Source organism: Sorex araneus, chromosome 3 (genome assembly GCF_027595985.1).
Source record: "Sorex araneus isolate mSorAra2 chromosome 3, mSorAra2.pri, whole genome shotgun sequence".
Lineage (NCBI taxonomy): Eukaryota > Metazoa > Chordata > Mammalia > Eulipotyphla > Soricidae > Sorex > Sorex araneus.
The window spans coordinates 26,642,412-26,666,241 of record NC_073304.1 but is presented as its reverse complement, the minus strand read 5'-3'; the positions used below and the strand labels follow the sequence as shown (position 1 = coordinate 26,666,241).

The window sequence follows — 23,830 nt, the reverse complement described above, 5'->3', positions numbered from 1 at the left end:
CGGCCCAGGGGCCGGGGCGGGGGTGGGGGGGCCCACCCGAGCTGACTCAGAGGGCAGAGCACTGGTCACCCAAGCACAGCCGTCTCGGGCCCAGCCGGACCTTGGAGGACAATGGCCCCCAACAGAACCCCCTCGCCCACCGCCTGCCCTTCCTGTGTGTGGGCCCGAGGAGGCCCCAGGGCCTTGGCCCGCGGCCCTCACCTACACAGCTCCCGCCCAGGCCCCGGAAGCCCGGCTCGCAGGGCAGGCAGGCGTAGGAGCCGGGGGAGTTGACGCATCGCGCATCGGGGCAGGTGCCAGGCTGACGGCATTCGTCGATATCTGAAAAATAACCCCATCTGTCATGCACGGGGGGAGGGGGGAGGAGCAGGGGCAGCGGAGGGCAGCCTGACCCTGACCCTGTCCTCAGCAGGGAGAGGGTGTCGCTGTCTGGACCGAGGGGGACGTGGAAAAAGTGAGCACTGTCTGGACTTCCCCGAGCCACCTCCCACCCCGTCCCGGCCGGGAGAAGGGGCTGGGTGAGCCTCAGCCCGAGCAGAGCTGACTTCCGGGCCGGGCAGGGCCCAGCAGCCGCCCGCTGCTCCCTGAGCTGGGCGTGGGGCTCGTCTCTCTCTGCCCAGGGGACTCCTGAGCCTTTCCGAGGGTGGCAGTGGCTACCATCGCATACACGAGCCTCTCAGAGCCCCAGAGTCAGCCGTGAGCAGGGCAGCGAGGGCCAAGGGAGTGTCCTGCACCCCGAAACCAAGACTGAGGCCAGCCCTCACAACCCGCCGCCTGAGGCTGATGTTGGGGGCAGCGGCGAGGCGCCAGCTGAGAACCACAGGGGGAGGCGGGGGGAGGGGAAAGTTCTCAGCAGCCTCTGCCCTGAGGTCTGGGAGCAGCAGCCAGGAGGGATGGATGGGAGCGCGGGGGAGGGACCCGGGCAGGGGGACCATGTGGGACCAGGGGGAAGGTCTGGGGCAGGATGAGCAGCAGGAAGCGGGATGAGTGATGCTTCTTAACAGGCTTAGAGGCACTGCGGCCCTGACAGGTGGACAGAGGACAGACAGAGTCATCACTGGACGGAGGAGGAGGGAGAGGAGGAGGAAGGCGAGGAGGGACAGGGCCAAGCATCAGGACATGCCCCCCTTCTCCTCCACCTCCCAGGGGCACTGAAGCTCAAGAGTGAGCCACAGCCGGGGGTGGGCCTGGGTGTGGGGGGGTGAGATCCCATCTCCCCAAGGGGCCGGGCTTATAGGCGTCAGACCCACGATAGCCCAGGGGCTGGCGGGCCTGGCAAGCCCCAAACTTCACCCTGGGTATGCAGCAGAGGGAGACAGGGTGGGTGGTTACCCAGTGGGGTGCCAGCAAGGAGCACCCCAGAACTCCTCGACCCTCTCGGGGAACTGACATCAGGCCTGTCTCTGGGAGATCAGCCAGGAGCCCCCTGGAGACACAGGCTAAGCGCAGGGCCTCTCTGCAGACAGATGGCAGGAGTGAAGGGTGCAGGACGCCCCTTGTAGTGGGGTTCTGGGTGCCTCCCCGACCCCAGAGAGCATAGGCGAAGGTCAGCGGGGGCCTGAGCAATCCTGCCTTGGGAGATGAAGGGGATGAGGGCCATAGTTGAGGCCAAACCACAATGGGAGAACAGGGCTGGGGGCGGGTGTTGGGGGTCTCTCACTTGGGGTGGGAGGGGACGAAGCTTCGGCTCACCAGGGCCCTCGTGACCCCGTCACCGGGGCTGGGGGTGCTGGCTCACGCCATGCCACCGGTCTGTGCTGGCTTCCTCCCTCAGACCAGCACCCCAGCAAGGCGTAAGGGTGCCGACATCCAGAGCAGCCCCTCTGCCCTCCACCCCAGCCAGCAAAGGGCGTGAATGTGCCCCCAGTGTGGGGGACCCCATTCCCGAAACCCACCAAAGGAGCCCATTCGGGTTCTGGCCTCTCTGAGCCGCCCCAGTGGGTCACCAGGGACCCCATGTCTGTCCTGCCACTCCTGGGACTGGGGCTGGGCACACCGGCTCAGCTGGTGCTGGTTCAGGTGGGTCCGACAGTCCTGGGCTGTCGTTGTGGGCTGCGCTGATCAGTTCTCCAACCTCAACACCAACGTGCTGACCCCCGGGGAGAGGGGGACCATCCGCCTAAGGAGGGGTGAGCCAGCCCGGGCCAGAGACAGCCGGTGGAGACTCCCGGGCCGATCAGAATGAGACCAGGCGACCAACCATCATGCCCGCTTGCACAAGGCCGCTGAAAAGACCCCAGAAGAGTCAAGGAACAGTCTCCCCACTCCGTGCCAGGCGCTGTTTGTCCAGGAGCCTCGGGCCAGGCCGCCTGCCCATTTCTCAGAGGGTAAGGTGGAGGCAGGCTCAGTCAGACCCAAAAGCGCGGATGACCGGAGGAGGGCAGAGGCTGCCCCCGATCCTTACCTTGGCAGTGCCCCCTCCTCACCATGACGTAGCCCTGCTCGCACTCGCAGTGGTACGAGCCGTCTGTGTTGACGCACTGCCCGCCACTGCCACAGACCCCTGGCCGCTCACACTCGTCTATGTCTGGGAACACACAGAAAAGTTCTGGATGGGGGCTGGAGTGATAGCACAGCGGGGAGGGTGTTTGCCTTGCATGCAGCTGACCCGGGTTCCATCCCCAGCATCCCATATGGTCCCCCGAGCACTGCCAGGAGTAATTCCTGAGTGTAGAGCCAGGAGTAACCCCTGAGCTATGCTGGATGTGACCCAAAAAGCCAAAAAAAAAATTTAAAAAAAGAGAAAGAAAGTTCTGGATGTGGGCTATGCCCTGCTTGTGGGGGGCTGGCTCCCCAGGACAGTCCTCGGGGTCCTGAGCTCAGGGACGCCCCTGCTGTGGCTGTGACTGAGGGGGTGCTGAGTCCCTTCCAGCTCAGGCCCTGTACAGCCCTGGGCTTCTCTCTCTGAGGGGGGCTACCCAGGGGGCCCTCAGGGGACCTCGAGGGCTATCTCCTCATTCAGAGCAAGGGCTGGTCCTGGGAGCGGGTGGCAGTCCAGCTGGCATGGCGGAGGGGACGCCTTCCCTGCTGACTGGATCCTGCTCCCAGAGGCTCCTTCTGGGTTCTCTGGGGCCTCCTGACAGGACAGGGGTGTGGCAGCCGTGAGACAGCTGCCCAGGCAGCCGAGGGCTACGGGCACGCCCCCACCTCCATGCCACCCTTGCTGGTCTCAGCCCGACTGACCGCGTGGCTGGCCTGGGGGATTGCCCACCCTCGAGCACGGCCGCCAGCTTCTCCCCTTCAACCTAACAGCCTTCCCAGGACTACCTCAGGACCCAGGCTCCGAACAACTGCCCACTCGCCTTTCCCCGGCCGCCAAGGTGTGCCTCCTACTATCAGTGCCCCTGGTGCCCAGCCCAGAACCCCCCACCCCACCCAGCCTCTGACTGAGTGGCTGGAATAACGAGCCTTTGTTTCTGGGTTTCTATTTGGGCAGCACTTTCTTTGTGGGGCCTTACCGGGGCCATTCCCAGGGGCGTGTGGAGCCGGGGCGGGAGTTCAGGGTCTTGGCCATGCAAACCCTGTGTGACTCTACCAGAGCCACAGCCCAGCCCAGCCATAGCTCTGAAGCATCAGTGCTCAGAGGAGTAACTGGCAGAAGCTGTAAAATGCACAGTCCCAGGCCTACACCCGGGGATTCTGACCTACCAGTGCCAGCCAGGCCCCGGAACGAGCATTTCAACAACCCTCTAGCATTTCTGATAAGCTGGGTCCTCACTCTGCCGTGCTCCAGTGCCAGGGGGTGAGAACAGGAGGGGCAGGGCCATGGAACAGCAGGGGAGCGCCCACTGGGAAGGGACTGAGGTCTCTGTAGACCAGATCCTGGGGGTTGTGGGGGTGTTGGAATGCAGGGGACGCTGGCCAGGGGAGCGACATAGCCTTGCTGGCCTCCAGGAGTGGCCATGAGCACTGCAGGGCGGGCCCAGCGAGAACCAGCCCCAAGACTGCAGAGCTGATCAGGGGAGCCATGGCCCGATTCGGATCATGACTCCCCGGGCACCATTTGGGAAGAGCGACATGCTATCTATCCTATCTATCCCCGGGAACTCAGTCACAAAAATGCAAGCCACACACCAGGGGGCATGGAAAAGGTGGGGAGCACAGGCTTGGCATGCCAGGACCCCCGGTTCCATCCCCAGCACAACGTGGTCCCCCAAGCGCTGCTGGGTACGCCTCCCTCCCCACAAGACGAGTCAGTTTCCTGGTGGTCTCAGCGTCATCCGTGAAGCATCTTCGCCCGGGTTCTCAGGCCTTTCGGGGGTGCTCAGAGCCCCATGGCCCCACCCAGGGCAGGTCTGCTGCCCCCCGCTGCCAGGGGCCTCTTCAGGGACTGGAAGCAGCTCCGAGCACCGGGGATTTGCAAGCCTCATCTGCAGTTCTGTCCCGAGCCTGTGCCCCGGCAGCCTGGGTGCCTCTGTACCCCCTCCTGGGTACTGGGCTCCTCCGGGTGGCTCAGAGTCCTGGTCATCTTCCCAAGGACCCTTTCCCAGCCCGGGGGCCCAATCCCGGGGCAGGACAGGCTGGACTCACCGTGGCACGAGTGCGCAGCTCCCGAGGGGCCCAGCGTGTAGCCTGGGAAGCAGGAGCAGGAGTAGGAGCCCACGCGGTTGACACAGCGCCCACGTCCCCGACACGGGTCCCGCAGACACTCGTTATCATCTGGAGGAGGGGAGGGACGGGGAGGTGAGACTCTCTGAGACTGGGGGGCCGTGAACTAGGCCGTGGGCACACCTGCACGTCCTCCCTGACCTCCTCCCTCTCCCCAGGGGCCCGAAAGCCACTTCCTTGTCTCCTTGGTGGTCAGGGAATGTTTCTCCCTTGCATGGGGGTGGGGATGGCCGCAGGGGCCTGGCCCCCTGGGGTGACTTGTCCAGATCTGCACTCCCCCTACCCCTCCTCCCCCAAGGATGGCCCCATGGAGACGTTTAGGACCAGGACTGTTCCGGTCCACCAGGGAGCGAGCAGTCAGTGTGTGAGGCGGGACAGCTCCAGGATCACTGGTGGCTGTCATGCCCGTGAGCTGGGGTGAGGGACACGGAGTGAGCGCCCCTCTCAGGGTGCCAGAGTCCTACCGGGTGGTGCTCCCAGAGGTGGGTCTGCCGCCCCCCCATCAGGCTGACCCTGAGACTCTGATCCTTCTGTTTTATAGGGGGGCGGGGGTCATACCCAGCGACGCTCAGGGGTTCCTCCTGGCTCTGCACTCAGGAATTACTCCTGGCAGTGCTCGGGGGACTATATGGGATGTCGGGGATCGAACCCGGGCCGCTGCATGCAAGACCTACCCGCTGTATCATCGCCCAGCCCCTCCCCCACCCCAGAGCTGTGCCACCTTCTGCCCTGGGCCTCCCCCCCGACCCCCGCCGTCTCCCCCGCAGTGAGCCCCAGGCAGTACCCGTGCAGTAGGCCTGACTGGGGTGCAGCTGGTAGCCGGGGCCGCACAGGCATCTGTACCCGTCGGGGAGGTTCACACAGGTCCCGGGGCCGCAGATGTTGGGGACGCATCTGTCCACGTCTGGGGAGACAGCATGGCAGGGGTGAGGGTGGTGCAGAGGCGGGCAGGGACGGTGGAAGGGAGTGGGGGGCAGAGGGACCCACAGACACATCCAGGGAAGGGTGCGCAGAGGTCGCCCCACCCGAGACCTGCAGGCTGTAGAGACCTCAGTGTCTCCACGAGGCCTCCTCAGACTCTGCCTGACCTCGGCCTGGCTCCCCCCGCAGTGCCCAGCGCTTCCCTGGCACCACCACGCTCCCCGGACAGATGGGCGGACATGGGTGGTGAGTCGGGGGCGCGGGGAGGGACTTTGAGTGTGAGTGATTCGAATCATGACTCCCCGGGCACCACCTGGGAAGGACGGCATGCTGTCCCCTGGGAACTCAGTCACAAAAATGCAAGCTGGGCACCAGAGGGCGTCGAAAAGGTGGGGAGCATGGGCTTGGCATGCAGGACCCCCGACATGGTCCCCCAAATGCTGCTGGGTACACCTCCCTCTCCATAAGACGTGTCAGTTTCCTGATGGTCTCAGCGCCATCCGTGAAGCATCTTCGCCCGAGTTCTCAGGCCTTTTGGGGGTGCTCAGAGCCCGCTCAGCTGCTGAGACCCCACGGCCCCACCCAGGGCATGTCTACTGCCCCCCGATGCCAGGGGCCTCTTCAGGGACTAGAAGCAGCTCCGAGCACCGGGGATTTGCAAGCCTCATCTGCAGTTCTGTCCCGACCCTGTGCCCCGGCAGCCTGGGTGCCTCTGTACCCCCTCCTGTGTACTGGGCTCCTCCAGGAGGCTCAGAGTCCTGGTAATCTTCCCAAGGACCCTTTCCCACCCCGCGTGCCCATCTCGAGGCAGGACAGGCTGGAAAGACTCCAGCCAGGGGGTCATGCCCGGACCCCAGACGGCAGCTGTTGGGCGTGCTGAGACCTTGGGAGCTGCTGGAGGAGGATGGCCTCCGGGCGATGGACGGGGCCAGAGAGCCAGAACTGCAGGTAGGATGCTAGCCTGCCTGCAGCTGACCTGGCTAACTCCCAGCACCCCGAGGGGCAGCCCTGGAGGCCTCCCACCACTGCAGGGGGCCCAGCCAATCCCCAGACAGCACCACATCCGTGGGCCATGCATGACACCGCCAGCCTGGGCCCCCAAGGATCACTGGGAGGGTTCCCCTGGCACCCCTTCAAACAAAGGGGGCACCGAGCCCTGGCCAGGCCATGGCGGGGACAGCCCTTAGCCCACGCAGGGCACCCCAGTGGTAATGCAGGCCTGGCTTCCCTTGTCCGGGTCCCTACACAGCGTTGGAAGGAGACCCCGTCGGGTCCCGGGCTCCCTTACTGGGATGCCGCTACCCACCCTCCGCCCTGGAGCTGCCCAGAGTGGGGGATACAGGCCCCCAGGCTGTCAGAGCCCTGAGATTATGGATGCTCCTTCCCCAGGGTCAGCCCTCTCCCCACCCCACACAACCCTGACACTCAGCAGATGCAGGGGGCAGCTCCCGTCTACTAGGGGGGCCCCGGACTCCCCAGGGAGGGCTCCGAGAGACACCCTCCCCGAGACACTCCTTCCCGCCCCTCCTGTGCAGGATCAGTGCCCCACACAGAGCCCAGGAGGCAGCAGGGGCTGGCTGAGAGCCATCTGGGGAGGAGGGCCTGATGGGCACTTGGGCTGGGGGGCTGCAGTGCGTACGTACCCGGGGGGCCCAGGGCCAGCGGCGCCTCGGTGGGGCTGGGGGCAGGCACTGGCACTTGCGTCCAGGTCTCGGGGCTCCTCTGTGCAGGCAGGGGCTGTGTGGGTCTTCCCCCGGCGTGTTCTGCAGGGGAGAGGGGAGCAGAGAACAGGTGGGTCCTGGCTCCCAGCCCCGTCTCTCTCCACCCCTGAACAGTACCTCCGGGGGGGGGGGCTGGCCTAGTGTGCCCTTTCTCTCTGGGGGGGGACTGACAAACAGGGATGGTGCCGGGGCCGGCCATCCTCTGCCTCAACATGAAACATGGCACAGCCCTTCTAGGGCGTCTTAGCACCCCTTACCCCCCCGCCCCCAACACAGACACAGACACACAGACACATACACAGAGAGACACAGACACAGACACAGCAGACACAGCGTCTTGCTGACCTTTGGTTGCATGAAGGGGCCTGAGCTCTCGGGAAAAGCCGTCACTTGTCACCTCAGACTCAGCCCCGGCTGATCCGAGCTCTTGGGGAAACTCCCCCAGCGCCTTCCCTTTCCCTGAGCTGGGACACAGACACAGACGCACAGACACACACACACACAGACACACACACACACAGACACACACACACACAGACACACACACACAGACACACAGACACACAGACACAGACACACACACACACACACACACACACACACACACACTGTGCAGCTCAGGAGCAGAGACCCTGACTTTCTGGCCGGGCCTCTGTCCAGGGGCAGCCTGTCTATGGGGTCAGAGCCAGTGCCTGGGCCTCCAGGAGTCCACCTTAGCCTCTTTTTCTTCTTATTCTCCTTTTTTTTTTCTTTTTGGGTCATGCCCGGTGATGCTCAGGGGTTACTCCTGGCTCTGCACTCAGGAGTTACTCCTGGTGGTGCTCAGGGAACCCTATGGGATGCTGGGAATCGAACCCGGATTGGCGGTGTGCAAGGCAAACGCCCTCCCCGCTGTACTATCGCTCCAGTCCCCCCCCCCCCCAATCTGAGCCTCTTCTGCTGGCAAAGCGCTTTACGGTTGACAGAGCTGGACTTAAGCATCAGCGCCTCCCTTCGGGGGACCCTTAGTGGCTGGGGCCAGCCTTGGTGGTGGCCAGGCTCTGGGAGAGGAAGCTGCAGGCCCAACCGTGCCTGCCCCTGATCCCCCAGACTCTGCAGAGCCCTGACCACTTTCCAGAGAAGATGCTGAGCAGACACTCTGCAGGCACCGTAGGAGCCCCCAGGAGCAGCCCTGAGCGTCACGGGATGTGGCCCAACGCCTTATAAAGACAACCAACACTGGAAGGAAATGACACTTCCAGGCGGGGAAGTGCTCCTGGGGTCCACAGCACCCCTGGGCCAGTGCTCCCACCCTCAAGGTGAGGGGTGGACACAGGCAGGGCCTGTCAGCGTCTTGCTGATCTTTGGTCGCATGAAAGGGACTGAGCTCTCGGGAAAAGCTGTCACCTGCCACCTCAGGCTCAGCCCCGGCTGATCTGAGCTCCTAGGGAAATTCCCCCAGCTCCTTCCCCTTCCCTGAGCTAGGAGCACAGGGGTCTCACCTGGAATCCAGGCTGGGACGTGGGTCACGCTGGTCTCCACCTGAGCAGAAATGGGACAGGGTCACTCTTGCGGCCTCTCCGGCTAGGTCCCCCTGCTCCGTGCGTCCACTCATTCCAAGTGTGCCCAGGGAGGGCGCTAAGAGACACCCTCCCGACACACCTTCTCCGTCCCCTTCTGTGTAGGACCAGTGCCCCACACAGAGGCCGGGAGGCGGCTGGGGGCTGGGCTGGGCATTGTGCCGGACACCTTATGGCCATCGTCTTGACTCATCACTGATCCTCAGACCGTGGGTTCGAGTGATTAAATGCCGAACGGGACAGGCCAGCACAGGGTCCTGTCTCACATCTCAGACACAAAACCCACAGAAGCTGTCCCGAGGAGGGGTTGGGGGTGGACACGGGCCTTCCTGGGATCACAGGGCCGTGCCTGGAGCCCCTCCCCACAGGTAGTTCCTGGCAGTGGGGAGGCGGGAGGGAGGTAGGGAGGAACGGCGGGCAGAAAAGCACGGCTGGGGGGGGGGTGCAGGAAACTAGGGGCCACTAAGGTCTGAGGGTGAGGGGTCTCCTGGTTCCCTGGGGACAGAACAGGGGACTGGGCTGGGGCGGGAGCGGGGTTGGAGGGAAGGGCCAGGGCGGGGAGAGGCAGATGGGAGGGAAGGAGCCCATTCAGGATTCCGGAAAGTTTTTCCAGGACACTGAGCCCCGGGCCCAGGGAAAAGAACCCTTCCTGTACTGGGGCGGCTCTCAGGCCATTGCTAGGGTTCCTGTCCCGCACTAACCATCCCCAGAGAAGATGCGGAGAGCCAAACTGGGCCCAGGCAGAGCCGGAAGAGCCCCCGGGCCCAGGGGTGCCAGCCTGAGAGACAGCAGTGAAATCCTACAGGAACCGGGACCCCCCACCCACCCCGACAGATCACCCCCTTTTCTCCCTCCTGGGACACTGGCGTGGGGTCTAAGAGGCTCCCAGCTCCCATGTTCTGCCACACTGCCCTCCGGCCCTGCTGAGACTCACCTGGCCAGCCCGAGCACCTCCTGGGAAGGGAAGGGAGAGAGTGAGTTTGGGGAACATTCTGCCCGCGCCCCTACACCTGCTCCCTTCCCCCAGCTCCGGCCTCCCCTATAGGGTCAGCCTGAGAGCTAGACTGCTTCTGCCCCCCCCACCCCCACCCCCGCACCTGCCGCTCCTACCCTCCGAGGTGGACGGTCACCTAGAATCACCTGTCAGGTGACTCACCTGAACAGGGGTGTCTCCTGCCCCCCAAGGCTCTGTGACAAATGCCCCCTCCCCGCCAGCACACCTCACACTCCCAGTGTCCTTTGCGGCCTCTTCCCTCCCAAAGCTGCTCCCCCCACCCCCACCCTTCAGGCTGAGGAGTTCTAGCAAGGCCTGGGTGCGAGCCCAGGGGCTTCGGCTCCATCCTCCCCGCCCAGGCCCATCAGGCAGTTCTGGTCCGAATCCAGCCTCCCGAGCCCAGCTCCATCCCGCCTTGCCCTCTGCCCCCTGCAGGCCTTGCCACCACCATCCTGGGTTGTGGAATTGCTGGAGTTAGTGCATGGTGTGGACTGTCTGGCCCTTACGACCCCAGCGGGGATGATGGGACACCCCTCCCCTCCGTGCATCAAGTTCAACGGCAAATGCCAGCCCAGAGGCTGCATGGGGGGCAGGGGAGAGGACTCTGCAGGAGGGAACCCCACATTGGAACCCCGACACTGCATGTTCCCCTGAGCACTTCGGGGGTGGCCTTCCCCCAAATCGACCGGGGCAGGGCACACAAAGGCTGCACATCTGGGGTGGAGGCTGCTGCTGCCCCTGTCCCCCTCCATGACTCCTTGGACCCTCTATGGGACAACAAGAGGGTGAAGCCCTTTACCACACTGGCCTCGAGACCAAGTGCCCAGGACTGGGGGTTCTGCTTTCCTCATGCCCCCAGGAGAGATCCTAGGAGTCCAGCAACACCCCCCCTGGGCCCCCCCAATGCTGGAGTCGGAGGGAACTAGTATCTGCCCAGGTCTCCACCCAGCCCAGGTACCCGAGGCAGGGGTGGTGCCAGCTTCCTGCCACGTGTGGGCGCCCCCCTGGAGCGGCTGTCTCTCTGCCGGCCCTGGGTGTGTCCCGTTGCTCTGGTGACTTTGCTCCTGTGAGGGCCTGGCCAGCTCCTCGTCCTCGGCCTTCCTCATGGACAGACGGATGTCCGAGCTGGAGTAGGTGTAGCCGTGGCCTGCAGGACAGATCTCCCGGAAGGCCTCTGCAAAATCCAGGGGTGCCCACTGAGAGTTGCCGTCCCCGCAGGAAGCTGGGCCCTCCCTGCCTGTGCCCCCTCTGAGGGCCACGGCAACACAGAGAGGGGAGGGGGGGGGCCCGGGCTGGGCCAGGGGAGACCAGGGGGGCACTGGGCCCGAGGGCGGCCCACCAGCCCGGGCTTGCAGGGAGACCTCCGGTGGCTGGTGCTGAGATGGGGAGCCGGGCTTACCTGTGCCGGGCAGGGGGCACCTCTCGCAGTTGCTGCCCCAGGCTTTGCCCACGCGGCTGCAGCAGCAGATCTGCTTGGTGATCCGCTGGGCCAAAGGCAGGGTGCAGGCGCTGGGCCCCAGCCACCGGTAACAGAGGCCCTGCTGCATGGAGACGGCCTTGTCCGCTGCAACAGACACCGGGTGGGGCGGGCTGGGGCGGGCTGGGTCGGGCAGGGCCGGGCAGGGCCCCAGGAGGGGAGCAGAGGCGGGGCAGCGGGCAGCCCGGGTGAGGCCCCGCCAGGTGCGCTCAGACCTGCCCCACCCCGTGTGCCAGGCCCGAGGTCGGGGGGGCCCCTGGAAATGCTCCGAGGAATGTTAGGGGAAGAATAGCAGCCACGGGATCCCTCAGCACCTCCCACGCTCGCCCTGCCGGGGGGCCTGTGAAACTGAGGGCGGGCAGAGTGGGGACGGAGCACTCATCTCCATGTGCCCTCCAGCCCAAGGAGGGCCTGGGGGAGAGTGGGGAGGAGTGAGCTCTGGGGACCGCAGTCTCCTGAAGACCCCGGGGCCTCATTGTTGGGAGCCTGTCCCATGAGCTGGGGGAGAGGGCAGCTGGATTAGAGAAGGGATCACTGAGTCAATGATGGCTGGAGGGATCACTCGGGATGGGAGATGTGTGCGGAAAGCAGATAGAGGACCAAACGGGATGGCCTCTCAGTATCTGTATTGCAAACTGTAATGCCCCAAAGTAGAGAGAGTATGGAGGAAATTGTCTGCCATAGAGGCAGGGGGAGGGCTGGAAAGGGGGGGTGGGAGACACTGGGGACATTGGTGGTGGAGGATGGATGTGCACTGGTGGAGGGACGGGTGCTCGATCATCGTATGACTGAAACTCAAACATGAAAGCTTTGTAACTGTATCTCACAGGGATTAAAAAAAATTTTTTTTTAAAGTGTCGTTAATGGCAGGTGAGACATGATTATTACCATAACGAGATCCTAGTATAAAGTAAAATTTAATGTCCTAGACTTTAGAGTTGAAAACACATATATGTAAATGATACTAGGCATTTTTTTTATATTATATTAAATGGTCTTAGTTTTCTTAGTGACATAGGTCAAAATCATATAGTAATTGGCCCTTACTGGTTTATCTTCTGATCATTCTATTTGTCAGTCTTAAAGTTTTCTTGGAAGTAGCAAGAGAAAGTAAACTTGTTGTGTGCCTCAGCGGGAAGGGCTGGGGTTGGGAGGGACACTGGTGGAGGGAAGGTCACACTGGTGATGCTGGAACAATGAAAATGCTGGAGACAACTGTGTAATGGGCAGCTCTGCCAATCACAGTGTCTTTAACAAATATCAATGGGAAAAAGAAAGACCCCCAGGGGCCTGGGGGGAGCACTGATGACAAGGCTCCGGTCACTCCACCCCCCCTTGCACGCTAACAGAATTCACAGACGGGTGGCCGGATCTACGGGTGGAAATCCCTAGACCACAGAAGGTCACACAATGACCCCAGCCCTCCGCTGTCCCTCTCTTGTGCTGGGCAGTAACGAAGGCTGTTTGCTTGCCCTGTGCCTCCAGGGAAGACTGGGGGTACGCCCGGTAGGAAGGGAGGAGACCCTCAGAGGGCCGGATGGGGGGTGGAGGACTCAGTGCAGAGGGCAGCCCTCAAAGCCGAGGAGCTGACCCAGGTAGGTCCCCATCAACCCCAGGACCGCCCTGGGCTTCACTTGCTGCCTAAATATAAAATATGGAGGATGGCAACGCAGTGGACCGTGGAGCGCTCTGCGCCCCCCTGCCTGGCACCTATGCCCTCTGCTCTGGCCTGAGCACCTGGCTCCCTGTGAGCTCTACCCCGTCCCCGCACTTCGTCCCTGAGACTGGAACAGGGACAACCCCACCTCCTGGCTGCAGGGGGCCAGCTCCAACCGCTGGCCACCGGGAGGGGGCGGTCAGTGCCCTCTGCCTCCACCCGACACTCCCTCTAGGTGGCACTGTGACTCCCCAGCCCAGGAGCCCTGCAGCCTGTAGCCCAGAGATGCCCAGAGATGGGGCCCCCTGCTGAGTGGGGAGCGGCTCTCCACCCCCCAGGCCCTTAGTTGGGGTTTTGTTCCTGGTCTGGTCAGGCCCCAGGAAAGCCCCTCCTGACCATGACGTTGGCTCTACCAGGAGTCTGGGGTGCTGCCAGTCTGGGACTCTCACAGTGGGAACAGCTGCCCTGGCGTGCAGGACACAGGGGATGCTCAGAGGGTTTGGGATGTGGTTGTGACGCAGAGCTGCAGGGGGGTCAGGCAGCAGAGCCCCTAATGCCAGGAACGCACACAACCCCTTTTAGGAAAGACCTGTAGCTAAGGGATGGGGCTGCCGGGAGCAGAGGGCGCGCACACACTCCCTGCACAAACACGGCAGGGGCGGGGGCAGAAATGCTTAGAGCAAGAACCCAGGAAGCAGAGAAGGAGAGGCCTGACAGGGAGGTGGACGCCGGCTCCTTCGGGCGGGAGGGACCTTCATGTTCTGGGCATAGCTGAAGGCTGAGTGGCAGACCCTGGGCCCTGGGTCTGGGGTTCCGGATCTAGGAGCAAGTGCTGCCCTGGGCTTGGCCCCAGGACCCATAGCTTGCCCCCCTCTCTCCCCGTCCCCTCAACCCCCCAGCCTGGCCTCCACCCACACTCACACACACAGCGGCTCCGGGAAGGATCCAGCATGAGGCCAGGCCTGCAGGTGCACAGGAAGCTGCCCCTGGTGTTCACGCAGTCCGCACCCTTGCACAGCCCCAGCGTCAGGCACTCGTTGATGTCTGGGGGGTGGGGGGGGGTGGAAATGACACGCATGAGCACATGAGGACACGACAGACCTGAGGTGGGCAGGGCACAGTTACCCTCACACACTCTCTCCAGACCAAAGGATGGCAAAGAGAGCTCAGTGGTCAGGGACCCCGCCTGGCATGACATGTCCCCTCGTTCCCGACCCCCTCAGCGCTGCCAGATGTGGGCCTGGTGGGCTCCCTGCTGTACAGAGCCTGAGCATTGAACCACACAGCCTGGCTGGCCAAGAATCGGCAGGAGTGGTCCCCGCTCTCCCCCCCAACCACGTGCACACAGCTCGGGACCCCCTCTTCCTCCAAAGAAACAACAACCAGAGAGCTGCGATTTACTCATGCAGTTTTCCCCGCTGTGCTCAGCTCCCCTCCCTCCTCCTTTGTCAAACAGGAATGAGGACAGTCTAGTTCGGAGGGTAAAATAATATAAAAATTGCAAACCTGGCCACTTAGCGCCTATATTGCAAACCATAACACCCAAAGAGAGAGAGAGAGAGAGTAAAAGGGAATGTGCCTGCCACAGAGGCGGGGAGGGCGGGGGGGGGGGAGGGATGCTGGGACCATTGGTGGTGGAGAATGGGCACTGGTAGAGGGATGGGTACTCGATCATTGTATGATTGAAATGCAAGCACGAAAGTTTGTAAATCTGTAACTGTACCTCATGGTGATTCATTAAAATTAAAAAAAGGGGGGGGGCTGGAGTGATAGCACAGTGGGTAAGGCGTTTGCCTTGCATGCAGCTGACCCGGGGTTCAATTTCCAGTACCCCGTATGTTTCCCCGAGCACCGCCAAGAGTGATTCCTGAGTGCAAAGCCAGCCAGGAGTAACCCATGAGCATTGCCAGGTGTGACAAAAAAAGCAAAAAAATAAAAACTAAAACTAAAAAAAAATTAAATTAAATTAAAAAAATTGTAAAGGGCCAGATTTACCGGCTGGAAATCATGAGAGCTCATACTGGCATGGGCTGGAATGATCATACACAGGGCAGGCACTTGCCTTGCAAGACACTGACTTCAGGGAGCTGGGTTCAATCCCCGGGACCTTGTACGGAACCCTGAGCACTGCCAGGAGTGATTCCTGAGCACAACATGTATGGCATGAAAACAAAACAAATGAAAAACAACAAAAAGAACATACTGACTGTGTGAGGGACACAGGTGAAGGCCCTCAAATAACATGCCCAAAGTCAGTTGGGAAGTCAGGGGCAGTCTGAGGGCCCATGGAAAGGAGATATAGTCCCAAGAGGAGTAGATTGGTCACTCCTACTCACAGTCATTGGGAGACCCCACGTGTCCCTGTGGGACCAGAACTGGGGGACACGGGGAAGAGGCAGGAGCTAGCAGGGCATTCAGAGTCCCTCAAGTCCTCCGGAACCCCCTGCCTTGGGCCCATTCCAGACCCCCCCAGCCCAGTGGCTGCTCAGGCTGCTGTTCAGTCTGTGCCAGCTTCCCTGTCCATCTCAAAAACGCTTCCTGGGGGAGCCTGAGGGATAGCCCAGTGGGTAGGGCACTTCCCTTGCATGTGGTCAACCTGGATTTGATCCCTGGCATCCCATATGATCCCCAGAGCAACACCAGAAGTGATTCCTAAGGGCAGAACTGGGAGAAACTCCTGAGCATTGAGGGGTGTGGCCCAAACTCCGCCGCCAACCCCCCGAGCCCCCAAATGCTTTCTTCTGGAAAACGCATCCAGACAAGAAGGAAATCCTGGCAAAAGGCAGCTGGGGGTCCCATTGAGGACGGCCACAATGATGCCATCCCTGTCCTCAGCTTCAGGGGTAGACGTAGAAAGTGGAGAGGCACACCCACCCCCTCCTCCTGAGCACCCACACGTGTGGGAGAGACAGCACCGGTTCACGGGTCGAGAGACGGGCTGGCGGCCCCGTGGCACGCTACGCTGCTCGGACAGCCGTGCCTGGGGACCACCCTCCATTCCCACTGCAAGTCCATCACCACTGCAGCGGGCTCCTAAAGCCTCGCCAGCACGATTCCTCTCAAGCCTGGGGTGAGTAGGGGGCTCGGACAGGACCCTCGGACGCTTTGTGCCGTCTCGTGTGTGCACTCCAGCCCCTGGTTTCTGTCGTCCTCGGCCTGGACGGCCCACGTCCCCCTGTGACTGGGCAACTCTCATTTCACGTCTAGGTATTGCTGGAAGCCTTCCTCGACCCTGCGGTGTGGGGGGCCCCGCCTGAGCCTGTTTCCATCACTGCAGGCCACTTTTCAGGGGCCCCCTGCCTGCAGCAACCACTGGCTCGCATCGACGCAGTGCACCCAGTACTCGGTATGCGGCTCGGAGCAACCTCCTGGGTTACTCTGGAGCGGGAGGGGAGACGAGAGGAGGGACCACGCACGTGGGTGCCTCGCTGAGCAGTCTCTGCTTGGGACTTGGAGAGCAGGTGGGCAGGGGGACGGGGAGGGCCCTGAGCATCTGCCTTCCAGAGGCGCAGCCGAGGGGGGAGTTGAGAGCTCAGCTGAGGTGCTGCTGAGAACAAACTCCAGTGCTCCAGATAAGGAAAGTTTCCCGGAGGAGAGGCTGCTGGCGGCGGGTCTGCTCCGTCCAAGGGCAAAATGACCTCTCCTTTCAGCACCTAGTAACTTTGCAATTCACGGTGACTCAATTCAAAGGAATTTTTTTTTTTAAATGACAGATTTTACGTTATCTGTCAGGCCTGATGAGTCAGACTGCCCTTGGCCAAGTCCAAGCCTTTCCTTTCCTTTCCTTTGTCTTTTACTTTATTTTTTGGCTTTTTTTGAGGGGGAAGGTAGGGAGCAAGAAGCACACCTAGCAATACTCAGGGGTTGCTCCTGGCTCCGTGCTCAGGGATCTCTCCAGGCAGTGCTCAGGGACCATATGGGAAGCTGAGGATTGAGCCCAGGTTGGCCGTGTGCAAGGCAAGTGACCGACCCACTGTATTATCTCTCCAGTTCTCTTTCTTTTTCTTTAAGTTTTGTGAGGGGGCCATGACCGGCTCAGGGGACCATATGATGCTAAGGATTGAACCCAGAGTTCTTCCATGCAAAGCAAGCACTCTGGTCCTTGAGCCATCTCCCTGGAACCTCAAGCTTTTCCTTAACCACACACAGCCCAGAACTCCCCTCTGGTCTCTGCAGACACAAGCAGGTGACCCAGCCGCCCCGTGGCACCCTCCACTCACGGGATACATAGCTAGAACATTCCTTCCTTCCTTCCTTCCTTCCTTCCTTCCTTCCTTCCTTCCTTCCTTCCTTCCTTCCTTCCTTCCTTCCTTCCTTCCTTCCTTCCTTCCTTCCTTCCTTCCCTCCCTTCTTTCCTCTTCCTTCCTTCCTTCCTTCCTTCCTTCCTTCCTTCCTTCCTTCCTTCTTTCTTTCTTTCTTTCTTTCTTTCTTTCTTTCTTTCTTTCTTTCTCTCTTTCTTTCTTTCTTTCTTTTTTTTGGGGGGTCACACCCGGTGTTGCACAGGGATTACTCCTGGCTCTGCACTCAGGAATCACTCCTTGCGGTGCTCAGGGGACCATATGGGATGCTGGGAATCGAACCCGGGTCGGCCGCACGCAAGGCAAACGTCCTACCCGCTGTGCCATTGCTCCAGCCCCCTATTTATTTTTTTAAAGACAATTTTTATTGATACAAAAAGACCATGGAATTCTGCGGTTCTGGAATTTGACAGTTTTCAAAATATCTCACTTTGATTATCAAGATTTTAGAAGAACGAGACGTCTGCTTCTTTGGAGGGAATTCCTATTTGGGTTTCAAGGACAGCACTGGTCCCTGCTCAGGGTGGCACCCTGCATGTCTGCCTGGCTTGGGTCTCGTCGACTGTCTTTGTCCCCTGGATCTACTCTCCGCCTTTTCCCCCCAGGGGTCCCCATGACCCCGATCACTTAGCTTTAGTTCTCTATTTACTTACATGAACATCTTACATAATTGTCGTGCACTTGTTCAAACATTGGCACACTATTATTGATCGAACCTTGTCCAGAACACTGCTGGGTCAAGTTCTGGTCTCTCACACTGTCCTGCCCAGATCCTGTGTGTGGTCCCCGATTCGTGTCTCGGGGGACTCATGCCTGCTGCAAAGCCCCCTCCTAAGCCACTGACGCCAGGCCTGCAGCCAACAGCCCCCTCTGTGAAGGCTTCTGGAGCCCTTAGTCATCCCGGTCTCCCCATGGCCCCTGAGACCCCCAAGAAACAAAGCTACATCTGAGTCCCACCCCCATTTCTCTGTGCCCAGGGGCCTGTGGGCCCCCCATCTGGGGTCTCTGAGGCAGTGCTGCTCAGGCCCCCTCGTGCCTAGAGTCTGCCAGGTGCCTGCTGTGCTGGAGGGTCTCGTCTCCTGCCCTCTGGACACCAGCCCCTGGTGCCGATGTGATTCAGGGACTTTGGTGGGAAAAGTCCCCGGAGGTCCCCCCAGACTCAGGCTAACAGTCTCCCATCCTGAGAGCTCTGGTCTCTCATTCTGAGGTCAAGTTCTCCTGTGGCCAGTAGTCTGTGGGATGAGAAGGTGGGGGTGGGACAGGGGCCTTTAAGACAAGGCCCCTTGCCTAGGTACAGGTGGGAGGAGATGGGGTGCAGGGGACACACCCTGCTCTCAGACCCTTTCCTTGCCCTCTCCATCACCTCACCCCAAGGTTGTAGGTTCCTGGGTCCAGCAGCCCCCCCACACCCACCTCACTCTAGTCTTAGGGGCAGCCAGTGGAGACCACTCAGGTGGCTGAGAGCTACTCTTCCTGTTTCAGTAGGGGCGCCCTACATTAGCCCACCCCCAGCCCCACCAGGCACCGATCCTTACCTTGGCAGTGGGTGAGGTTTAGTCTCTTGTACCCCTGGGGACACTCCAGCAGGCCATTGTCAATCACGGGGGAAGCTGAGGAGATACAGAGAGGTGTCACAGGGCCCCGGGCCTCCTCTGTCATCCCAGCTGAAAGTGGGGTGCAGGCTGGTGCCCAGGGGGGTGGACAGAGCTGGGATTCTGAGGCCAGGAGGCCCAGCTGCAGAGAAGAAGTCCTACACCGTTGGTTTTTTTTTTTTTTTTTTTGCTTTTTGGGTCATACCTGGCGATGCACAGGGGTCACTCCTGGCTCTACACTCAGGAATCACCCCTGGCGGTGCTCAGGGGACCATATGGGATGCTGGGAATCGAACCCGGGTTGGCCGCGTGCAAGGCAAACGCCCTACCCGATACGCTATCGCTCCAGCCCCTCCTACACCGTTTCTGATCCTCAAGCTCCTGCAGTGCGGCTAACCTTCCAGGGGCCAGCAGGAAGCTGCTGACCGGAAGCCGCTCGACCCCCTCGAGCTTCCTCAACTCACTCTACTTTCTCCAACGAGGACCAAGACAGTGAATGACAGAAGCAGGGAAAAAAGCAGGGCACCCCGGGAGGCCAGGACGAACTCGCTGGGCGGACCCAGGATCAGAGTGGGCCAGGCGCTCCACCAGATGATACGAAAGCGCGGGGTGGGAGCGTGGGGTGCAGAGCAGAGCGGAGCGGGGAACACGGGCACTTCGGGAGGGGCTGCTGGGAACTGGCAGCTGACACTCCGGCCTGAAGAAGCCAGAGCCACGTGCAGGGGTGAGTTGGGGCCAGCCTGAGTTCCAGGGAGCCTTAATGGCACCAAATGAGGCCTGCTAGCAGCTGGGCGTGGCCTTCCTGGAGAGAACACCTGGGCCACGTGCGCTCGGGACTCAGTTTGCAGGCCGCTGGCCCTGGCCCGTCCACCCTCACTGCACCTCAGCCTGTGCACGGGCCTGAGAAGGAAGCGGAGGGGCCTCGCGGGCCCCAGCCCCTGGACTGCTCAGCCCTCTGACTGCGGGGGTCCCAGAGCCCTCAGCCAGGCCCAGCTAACTGCTTGAGACAGTTTGGGCCCGGACCCCGTGCCAGCGCCCGGGGAGATGTGGGGACATGTGTCTGGCCAAGGGGCTGCTTCCAGCCACGCTGATCTCAGCCTGCTATGACAGATGGCTGCAGCAGGGACATGCGGAGGGTCCCCTGCCAGATTTCCCTCTGCCCAAAGCAACCCCACCCCACTACACACACACACACACACACACACACACACACACACACACACACACACGCTGGATGTGAGGCTACCCTCACTGCACAGAGACTGCGGGCAGGCTGGAGTGAACCCTCCACGGCAAACTGCGGAGCCACAGAGAAACGTCTGCTCCCTCGGAGAAGCAGCGAGGCGAGCACTGGGCGCAGGGCGGCCAGACCCACATGCCGTTCCCGGCTCCCCCCTGAGTTGCTGGGGGGCCCGGGCACCGTTCTCCCCCTTCCAGGCTTCAGTTTGTGTCTGTCCAAGTGGGGACCGAGACTTAGGTCGGGGCTGATGCGAAGATGCTATTTCCTGACACAGACCTCAGGCTGAAGTGAGCACAAAGCTGGCACGGCCTGCAGGTGCTCCCTAAGCCTCCCTTTCCTCCCGCTTCCTGCCCCTCCCTCCTCCCTCTCTCCTTCCCTCCTTCCTTCCCTCTTTCTCTTCCTTTCCTCCTTCCTTCTCTACTTCCTTCCCTCCTCTTTTCATTTCCTCTTTCCTTCTCTACATTTTCCCTTTCATCCCTCCCCCTCCCTTCCTTCCCTCCACCCTCACACCGTCCCTCCCTTCCTCCCTTTCTTCCTCCCTCCCTCCTTCCCTCTCTTTCCTTCCTTCCTCCCTTTCCTTCCTTCCTCCCTTTCCTTCCTTCTTCCCTCCCTCCCTCTCTCCCTCCCTCCCTCCCTTCTCTTTCTTTCCCTTCCTTCCTTCCTTCCTTCCTTCCTTCCTTCCTTCCTTCCTTCCTTCCTTCCTTTCCTTCCTCCCTCCCTCCCTCCCTCCCTCCTTCTTTCCCTCCCTCCCTCCCCCTCCCTCCCTTCTCTTTCATTCCCTTCCCTTCCTTCCTTCCTTCCTTCCTTCCTTCCTTCCTTCCTTCCTTCCTTCCTTTTCTCCCTCCCTTCCTTCCTCCATCCCTTTCTTCCTTCCTTCCTCTCTCCCTTTTTTCCTCCCTCCCTTCCTTTCTTCCTCCCTCCCTTCTTTCTCCTTCCTTCCTTCCTTCCTTCCTTCCTTCCTTCCTTCCTTCCTTCCTTCCTTCCTTCCTTCCTTCCTTCCTTCCTTCCTTCCTCCCTCTCTCCCTCTCTCCCTCCCTCCCTTCCTTCCTCCCCTCCCCTCCTCTCCTCCCTCCTCCCAGCAACACAGTCTCCAGGACAACAAGCCCTCCCTGACTGGACAGACTTGGATATGTTCCTCAGTATTTCTGAGCCTTGGTTTTCTTGCCAGTAACACAGAGGTGACAATTCCTTGCTCCCTGTGAACACTGAAAAGCATGTGAAACAGCAAACGCTTGTCACATGTTGGCAATGACATCATGGCCATCGTGCAGCTTTTCCTCCTTGGGAGGGGGGACCATTGGAACCCCCAGTGACCCTAGGAACGCATTCAAAGATGCTGCTGCTTGCTTCCTCGGGGTCAGCTGAGGGTACTTCACACGGTGAGCGGAGAGGTTCTGGCCAGACCCCAGCGCACACACACACACACACACACACACACACACACACACACACACACCAGCCCCCTGGAGCTCTGCAGGAGAGAGACGCCTCCCCCGGGGCAGGAGGGCGCTAACTTGCGCACAAGCTCCGGGGGGCTCTGGGTGCCTTGGAAGCCGCGCTTGGCACTCCCTGGGCCAGAGTCGCAGCTTCTCCTCAGCCCAGCAGCGGGAACGCTGACAGCCGAGCCTGGACTCGCATCCCCACACAGGCGCCCCGCCCCGGCCCAGCTGTTCCCACGCCAGGCCCCTCTCATTCAGCTCATGACGTGCCAAGGACACCAGAAGTGGCTGGTGGGGGAAGATTCCAGAACCCAGACGCCGGGGAGCCTGGGGCCACCCAATTTCCTCGTCAGCGGAACGGCACTAGGAGCATCCCCGCCTGGGTGAGTGGGGGCACTGGGCAGGCGTGCCAGAGATGACAGCGACGGCACCCACGCCGCCATCGGGACGGCCTCTGCTCCCTCACTGAGTGCCCCCGTAACCCTCCCCCGGGAAGGCCCGGACACGCAGGCCACGCCAGACGTGCTTCCTTCTGAGGGTTCACGTCTGCGTCTCAGGAGCAGAGCCGCATCCCCATTCCTTTAAAATCCTTCCACCAGCCCTCCGGAACCACTCCGGGTGCGGGGGTCACTGCGTCCGGCCAGCCCTGGGGACTCCTCGAGGCCGTGGCTCTGAGCACGCTCTTGCTCCTGCACGGGATCGAGCTGAGCTCTGCTCTCCGGAAACCTGCCCAGACCTCCAGAACCACATGCACGAGCCGGGGACCATCCCACCGGCATCACCTCTCGGTTAGTCCCGAGGCCTAGGCTGTTTCTGGAACCCCAGTCTTCTTTTTTGGGGGGAGCTACACCTGGTGGTGCTAAGAGGCTACTCCTGGCTTGGCACTTGGGGATCACTCCTGGCAGTACCGAGGGGACCGTGGGGTGCTGGGGGTTGAACTAATGGAGCACGGCGACAGGCACCGGAGCTGATAAGAGCTGTCCCTGCATGGCAGGTAAGAGCTGTCCCTGCATAGTGACCCAGCAGGGAGTGTCTGGGCGCTTTTTGCAAGCACCAGGAATCTGGTGTTGAGTCTCCTCCCCCAAGAATTGTCACCTAACTGCAGCATCTAGGCCTAAATGGGATTGAGCCGGGGCAATGCAGAGTTGGAAAGGCGATAGGTCAGTAGCACTAAACTCTGTGATTGGGCCATTCTCTTAAGCCAAGACCCTCTATAAAATATGTGTGTACTGGGCAATAAGTGAGCAGCCATCAGCTGTCTGCCGGAGTGGTTTCTCCGCGCACCCATCATCCTTCACTCCGCATCTGCCCAGACCCAGTGCGCAACGTGTCGGGCATGTTGGGGAAAACTGTTTCCCAACATTGAACCCCAGCCTCCCGGTGGACCTCTGGCACTGCCCAACTACCTTGAGAGGGCTTATCCTGCATGCACAGGTGACCTGTGATGTACAGTCCTTGGGGTGCCCCCTTCAGCTGTGGGATTCTGCCCTGGCATCGATTTCTGCTGTCTTTGTGCAGGTCCAGCCTCTCCAGATTGATCAGGGAGACTCTGGCCCCGGGGCAAGTCGCAGACATCGTGAGGTCTGCATCCAAACGCCTGACCTAGCTGTGTGGCCTCGGGCAGGCTCCTCCGTCTCTCTGAGCTGCCTTATTATTTTTTTTTTTTTTTTGCTTTTTGGGTCACACTCAGCAACGCACAGGGGTCACTCCTGGCTCATGCACTCAGGAATCACCCCTGGCGGTGCTGAGGGGACCATATGGGATGCTGGGATTTGAACCCGGGTCGGCCACGTGCAAGGCAAACACCCTATCCGCTGTGCTATCACTCCAGCCCCTGAGCTGCCTTTTCTTCCTCCATCAAGCCAGGGTAAAGACCCTGAGCTTGCAGGTAGTTGTGACAATTAGCTGAACGGAGGCAGGCGAGGAGACTGGCATCGTGTAAACATTCTGGAACCGGTGGTTGGGGCCATGAACGTTTTCCAAGATGGAAAGACACAGAATTCCTTGAAGTGGCCCAGCAAGAGAACCAGCTCTCCCTGGAGGGGAGCAGGCAGGGACATAGCAGGAGCGTCCCGATTCTGAAGTGGACTGAGCCCTGGTCAGGTGGAAGGCAAGACAATCTCAGGGGAAAGTGCTGGCGCCCAGCAGCGCAGGCTGCCAGAGCCGACCCGCCCCAACGCCCCAGCAAAGGGGCCTTGGGGTTGACACAGCCAGTGCCAAGCCAGATGGGGCCACCGCCAACTTTCCAGTCAACCCAGATGTCTGTCTCAGATGAAAACTCCCAAATGTGGCCTCAATCAGAGTGGCCTGGGGAGCGCTCTGGG

General features: G+C 61.1%; 1 protein-coding gene across 1 annotated transcript in view; it reads right to left on the bottom strand.

Moving 5' to 3' along the window:
* LTBP2 (latent transforming growth factor beta binding protein 2) overlaps positions 1-23,830 on the bottom strand; it is a 96,484-nt gene that overhangs the window by 16,014 nt on the left and 56,640 nt on the right. The window contains exons 9-19 of the mRNA XM_055131041.1: positions 18,771-18,845; positions 13,859-13,981; positions 11,203-11,367; positions 10,762-10,977; positions 9,744-9,763; positions 8,732-8,771; positions 7,173-7,292; positions 5,393-5,512; positions 4,531-4,659; positions 2,405-2,527; positions 202-321 (exon numbers count right to left, since the gene is read on the bottom strand). Of these exons, the coding sequence (XP_054987016.1) occupies positions 202-321; positions 2,405-2,527; positions 4,531-4,659; positions 5,393-5,512; positions 7,173-7,292; positions 8,732-8,771; positions 9,744-9,763; positions 10,762-10,977; positions 11,203-11,367; positions 13,859-13,981; positions 18,771-18,845 (1,251 nt within the window). The remainder of the gene's footprint in view (positions 1-201; positions 322-2,404; positions 2,528-4,530; positions 4,660-5,392; positions 5,513-7,172; positions 7,293-8,731; positions 8,772-9,743; positions 9,764-10,761; positions 10,978-11,202; positions 11,368-13,858; positions 13,982-18,770; positions 18,846-23,830) is intronic.